The sequence below is a fragment of the Colobus angolensis genome, unplaced genomic scaffold (genome assembly GCF_000951035.1).
Source record: "Colobus angolensis palliatus isolate OR3802 unplaced genomic scaffold, Cang.pa_1.0 Scaffold96, whole genome shotgun sequence".
NCBI classification, from domain to species: Eukaryota; Metazoa; Chordata; class Mammalia; order Primates; family Cercopithecidae; genus Colobus; species Colobus angolensis.
This window is the reverse complement of record NW_012123598.1, coordinates 1,169,717-1,176,188: the sequence shown is the minus strand read 5'-3', so window position 1 is coordinate 1,176,188 and position 6,472 is coordinate 1,169,717. Positions and strand designations below refer to the sequence as shown.

The following is a 6,472-nucleotide window of genomic DNA, read 5'->3' as shown; positions in this document are numbered from 1 at the left end:
CGGGATGGAGCTGACGCCGGGAGCGGCCATGCCACCGTGTGTGGGACCGTGTGTGACAGTGTGTGAGAATGTTGTGACATTAAGGAACCGTGTGTGACAATGTGTTTGACAGTGTGGAACCGTGTGTGAGACCATGTGTGACTGTGTGAGAATGTGAGACCGTGTGTGACTGTGAGAATGTGTGTGAGACCGCGTGTGAATATGTGTGTCAGTGTGAGACCATGTGGGACAAATGTGGGATTGTGTGTGACAGTGTGAGACTGGGTGTGAGAATGTGTGTGACAGTATGAGACCGTTGTCCCTGTGTGTGCGGGAGCCTTTGACAGTATATGGGACCGTGTGGGATGTGTTTAAGACCACATCACCATGTGTGAGACTGGGAATGGGTGACAGTGTTAAACTGTCACTATGTGTAGACCGTGTGTGAACAGTGTGTAAGACCATGTCACTGTGTGTGTGACCTGTGTGTGCGGGATAATGTAAGACTGTATGACAGTGTGTGTGACTTTGTGAACAGAGTTTGACCATGTGTGTAGGATCATGTGACACTGTGACAGTATGTGAGGCCATGTCACTGTGTGTGGGGCTATGTGCTTGTGTACCATATGTGGCTGTTGATGTGGGACCACGTGAAACTGCGGCTGAGAATTCGTGTGACAGTGTGTGTGTCACTGTATGTGAAACTATGTGAACAGAGTTTGTGGTGTTAGACTAAGATTGTATGTGACAGATTGTGCATGACAGTGTGTGTGATTATATGAGACTGACAGAGATTGTGTGACTTAGCACTGTGTGTCATCCCGACAGTGAGTGTGACAGTGTGACTCAGAATGGCCTTATATGACCCATTGTGAGGGCAGGGTGGGCTACAATGTGGGGGCATGTCCATAGGTTGCCAGGGGAGGTGCCAGAGTGAGACACTGTGTGGTTTGTTGTCTGTGATTTTTGTGGGCAGGAAGCTGTGTGGGTGCTTGGAGATGCTGGTGTTCTCTGGGGTTTGGGAGACTGCTGTTGTGGTGGAGAGACAGAGAGATGGAGATGAAGGGGAGAAGATGGAAAAAGGGAGAGGGGAAGAGAGCTGGAAAGGGAGAGACAAACAGGAGCCTCAGACTTAAGCCTGAAAACGCTGGCTGCTTGTCGTCTGGCACAGTAGTTTTTCCATCCCTCTCAGTCTCTGGGGGCATGTGAGGAATTTAACAGGAAAAAGGAATGGGAGACCTACCATGTGCTATTTATGAAAATAAATGACAGAAAGATGAAAATTTATTTAAGAAAGGATGTACCAAGCACTGTGCTCAATGCTTTATGTAGATCATTTCAGAATCCTCCCAACAATTGATAGGGAGTAGTTACCGTTTCACTGATAGGGAAACAGGTTTGCAGTGGTTACCTAACTTGCCAGAGGTTGTAGAGGTAGCATGTAGTGGTTTGGCTGTTTGAGACCAGGTGTTCTGATCCTTAAGCCTAGCGGTTCTTACCACTAAGTTATGCTGCTTCTTAGGTAATGGCTTTATTCTTCAAGACAGTGAGGTCTGGTAGATAAGAATTAATGATAGGGGTTTGGATGACTGTTCATGCATAGCCTGCCCCTCTTTCCCTCTCTCCTTCTTTCTCTCTGAGGAGATTGCCCAGAAAAGTCAAGAGATTAGTTTTCAGTTGTGGGTTGTCATAAGCCAAGACCTGAAGTAGGCCATCTTGACTCTTTGATCGAGTGTCCACCACACCACATGGACCCTCTGATGCTCACTCTGTGTATAGAGATGCTTTCTCTGAGAAATTTTACTTTGTAACTTTATCTCTCATCCTTGCAGAAAGGGTGGGGACATAATTCCTTTCAACATCATGATCGGGTGGAAAGAATTAAAAGTTAGACCTGGTTTCCAGTTTGGCTTAATTCCTTATTACCATGATGTCTTGAATAATTACTCCAATGAAGAGCCTTCGTGTGTGAAAGGGGGGGAAATCCTTGCTTGGTAATGCCATTGTGTAATTGCTGTTTTTGTTCTAAATTATAAATGGGAAGGCAACTTAAGCACAGAACATGTATGTTTTTTTTTTGTTTGTTTGTTTTGAGACAGAGTATTGCTCTGTTGCCCAGACTGGAGTGCAGTGGCGTGATCTTGGCTCACTGCAAGCTCTGCTTCCCAGGTTCATGCCATTCTCCTGCCTCAGCCTCCCGAGTAGCTGGGACTACAGGCGCCCACCACCACACCCGGCTAATTTTTTGTATTTTTTAGTAGAGACTGGGTTTCACCATGTTAGCCAGGATGGTCTCGATCTCCTGGCCTCGTGTCTCGGTCTCCTGACCTCGTGATCCGCCTGCCTCAGCCTCCCAAAGTGCTGAGATTATAGGCGTGAGCCATCGCACCTGGCCCATATGTTGTATCCTTAAGATCCAAAGCATGTGGGCAAAAGAATTGTAAATTTAGATATAAATGACTTGCTCAGCAATATCTCTAATTGACTCCTGAGGTTGGGGAAAGAAGGAGAAAGAGAAGGAAAGGTTTCTAGGCTGATGATACTGAGAGCTGCAGGGCAGGCCTGGCATTTTATGGCTTTTTTTCCTTCTCCAGCTTTACTTTCTCAGGATACCATCCCTCTCCTGGAGAGGAGCCTGAAGGAGTAGGACAGAAGAACTGTCAAATTCTGGAATCCTTAAAGCCATGTCCAAGGTAAGGAAGCATTTCTTCTCTCTTCCCTAAAATGCCATCTTATTTTTTAGGTTATACGAACATTTTGTTTTTCTTCCAAAGTACTCCAGCCTAACAAGGTTCCATTCATCCAGTGACTCATTCCTCATATCTTGCTTTCAAGTAAAAGTCTCCAAAAGCCTAGTCATCTTTTTTTCCACAGCCAGCATTTTTATCTTCACTCAAGAAATAGTTCGGCACCTCCTCTGGGTTTAGTGTCTGTTAGAAGCTCTCAAGATGCAAAAATACACTCATTGGCATATGATAACCTTCACTGTAGTAAGTTGATTCATTGAGATTGAGGTGTATGTTCAGATGTAACCACTAGCATAAATAAAGCTTTTCCACAGACCTAGGTTTGAAAAGAAGGCAAGACAGGAGGGTTGTCAGGCGGTCTTAGTCACAGAACAGGGCAAAGTCTCTTGCTCAAAGTGATTTTGAGGAGTGAGATGTGTTGAGTCTTGAATATTAAAGTGTGGGTCAGCTAGGGCAGGGATTTTTCCAGGCACTCTGTGGGCTTTGAAGAATAGTATTCCAGGGAATAATGAGATACCATTTTAGGGACATTCTGAGTGTCCACAGCTATGTTATTCTAGGTCATCCAGTTAAGATTAGTGGAATTGGCCGGGCGCGGTGGCTCAAGCCTGTAATCCCAGCACTTTGGGAGGCCGAGACGGGCGGATCACGAGGTCAGGAGATCGAGACCATCCTGGCTAACACGGTGAAACCCTGTCTCTACTAAAAATACAAAAAACTAGCCGGGCGAGGTGGCGGGCGCCTGTAGTCCCAGCTACTCCGGAGGCTGAGGCAGGAGAATGGCGTAAACCCGGGAGGCAGAGCTTGCAGTGAGCTGAGATCCGGCCACTGCACTCCAGCCCGGGTGACAGAGCAAGACTCCGCCTCAAAAAAAAAAAAAAGATTAGTGGAATTAATATGTAAAAAGTAGAACTTTTTTTGAAAAAGAGTAATGGGAGAGCACTTAAATCTACATTAAAATAAAAGCTGTATATATCTATAATAATGAAAACAGTAGTTCGTGTGGAATGGAGCCAGAAGAAACATATAATGTTAAGAAACAAATCCAAGTATAAGAATTCCTAAGAATGGAAATATTCATTCACCGAACATATAGTTATTAAAGACCTTATGCTAAGTGCTGTGATAAATAAAATAGGCCCTGTCTTTATCTTCATAGAATTTAATGTGTACTAGTTTAATTATATGATGTACTGATATTATTTTAAATCAATGGGGAAGGGATGGAATATTCATTTAGTAAAAAAAAAATTTCTCTACACATAGATAAAAATTCGTAGAGGTTAAAAACATTATATAGGTTAAATATATATAAAAAAATACAAACCTCTAGGTTAAAATATAGAGAATGGAGAAAGAGTAAGGTGAGGCAGATGTAGAAATCAGCTAGTATAGCATTGTCCAATAGAACTTTCTGTGATGATTGACAGTAGAAATGTTCTATATCTGCAGTGTTTAATATAGAAGCCACTAGCCAGATGTGGCTACAAAGACTTGTATATACTAGCATGACTAAGAAACTGAATTTGTAATGTTACTTGATTTAAATTTAGCCATATGTAGCTAGTAGCTAGCGTATTAGACAGCACAGTCTTAGGCTTATAAAACAGTAAAGCCAGGAAGATAATTATGGGTGATCTTGCCCAAGTTTCTCATTCTACAGATGAAGAAAAGGAGGCCAGGGGAAGAAAGTGACATGTCCACGTGACCAGTTAGTGACTGAGTCAGATGTAAGAAGTTGTAATATACATTGAGGGTCAGTAACATCGATGATGGTGAGTGATGATATTAAGAGGGTGGTGGAAAATGATGAAGGACACTGTAGCGAGACTGTGATGGGGCTCATTATTTCACTCCCATGCCCAGAACCTTCATTGCCTTCCTATCTTACTTGGAATGAAATCCAGTATCCTAACCATGGCCTATAAGGCCCTTTGTACTTCAGCTCCTGGCTTTCCTAGACCTCATTTTCTGCAAATATTTACCTCTCTTCATTTTAATGACAGTAGTGAATTTGCTGTCTCTCAGACGTACTCTGCTTTTTCTTGCCTCTGGACTTTTGCATTTGCTCCCCCATCCCCCTACATGTTGACATAGCTTGCCCTCCCATTTCACTCAGATTGTTGTTCAAACCTTACCTCTTCGTTTAGACTTACCTTGACCATATCATCTGCAATAAACACCCTGTCACTCTTAATCACCCTTTACCTTCTTTTGTTTTTTGTCACTTGTCACTACCTGACATGTATGACCTTATGTTTAATGTTTCTCTCCTTTGTTAGAATATTAAGAGGAGGAACTTTGTTTTGTTCACCTTTGTATTCCTGACTCTTAGAATAGTGCCCGGTAGGTAATAGGCATTCAGATGAATTCCTCATCTGTGAGTGAGACCAGGATAGCTAGAGCTAGACACCTCTTCTTTCCTGCTACTGATTTGGTAACAGAAGAAAGAAAAAGCTGAAAGTGTGATGTATAGAATAGATGGAATCCATTAGCCCAAATGCTGTTTCCAGGACCCCACCCCAGACCTCCTGAATCATGGTCTCTTGGTGGCACCTAAGAAAACACATTTTTATTGGGTTTCCCAGGATTATTATTATTATTTTTTGAGATGGGGTCTCACTATGTTGCCCAGACTGGTTCTGAACTTCTGGCCTCCAGTTATCTTCCTGCCTCAGCCTCCCAAGTAGCCAAGTAGCTGGATTACAGGTATCCAGGATGATTTTAATGCCTGGCTTTTGATAACCTCTGCCTTTAAAGATTATATTTAAAGTATGCCTCTTGTAAGCAGCATATAATTGGCTAGTTTTAAAAAAGCTGGCCTGATCATCTTAATCTTTTAGTGTTTATTACATATTTAATATAATACTTATAGATATGTTTTTAAAACTACTGTATTTCTGTTTGTTTTCCATTTATCTCATCTGTTCTTTTTTCCTTTGTTTCTCCTTTTTTGCTTTTTTTGGTTAAGTCAGGTATTTTTCCTTATTATTTTAGTAATTACACGTAATTGTTATTGTTCTCTTAGTGGCTTTTCTAAGATAATATTCATCCATTACTCATATGTAGTAATCCTTCTTTCTTCTGTAACCTTCCTCCTATGATTAGTACCCTTATCGCTTCCTGAACAGGATGAGATGCCTATGGTGATTTAACTCCACAGTATTGTTATTGCTGTATTTATAGTTACTGCTTCAGGACTCTTCATTTATTCCTGTGTTTTCATGCTTCCATTTTCCTTCTGTTTTACTTCTACCTGAAGAACTCTTTGAGGATGTCTTCGAGTGCAAGCCAACACTTTACTCCCACCCTTAATTGTTTTTTTCACTTCAAAAACAATTTGACCATATTGTTGCTGGGTCAAAACAGTGTAATTAAAATTTTTTTTGAGGTTAAGTAATTTTGTGAAATCCTGGTCTCAATGGAGAGAATGACATCTATGAATCGATTTTAAAAAAATAATTCAAGACCTATGCAACATCATAGTAAAAAATTAAGATTTACCCAGCCAGGTGCGGTGGCTCACACCTGTAATCCCAGCACTTTGAGGGGCCGAGGTGGCTAGATCATCTGAGGTCAGGAGTTCGAGACCAGCCTGGCCAACATGATGAAACCCCCATCTCTACTAAAAATACAAAAATATTAGCTGGGCATGGTGGCGGGCGCCTGTAATCCCAGCTGCTTGGGAAACTGAGGCAGGAGAATTGCTTGAACACAGGAGGTGGAGTTTGCAGTGAGCTGAGATC

General features: G+C 42.1%; 1 protein-coding gene across 2 annotated transcripts in view; it reads left to right on the top strand.

Moving 5' to 3' along the window:
* The first annotated feature begins 2,571 nt into the window (after nt 1–2,571).
* ZNF583 (zinc finger protein 583) overlaps nt 2,572–6,472 on the top strand; it is a 17,720-nt gene continuing 13,819 nt past the window's right edge. For both annotated transcript variants that reach the window (XM_011932425.1, XM_011932424.1), the window contains exon 1: nt 2,572–2,672. In XM_011932425.1, coding sequence (XP_011787815.1) covers nt 2,664–2,672 — 9 coding nt within the window. In that variant the 5' untranslated portion in view covers nt 2,572–2,663. The remainder of the gene's footprint in view (nt 2,673–6,472) is intronic.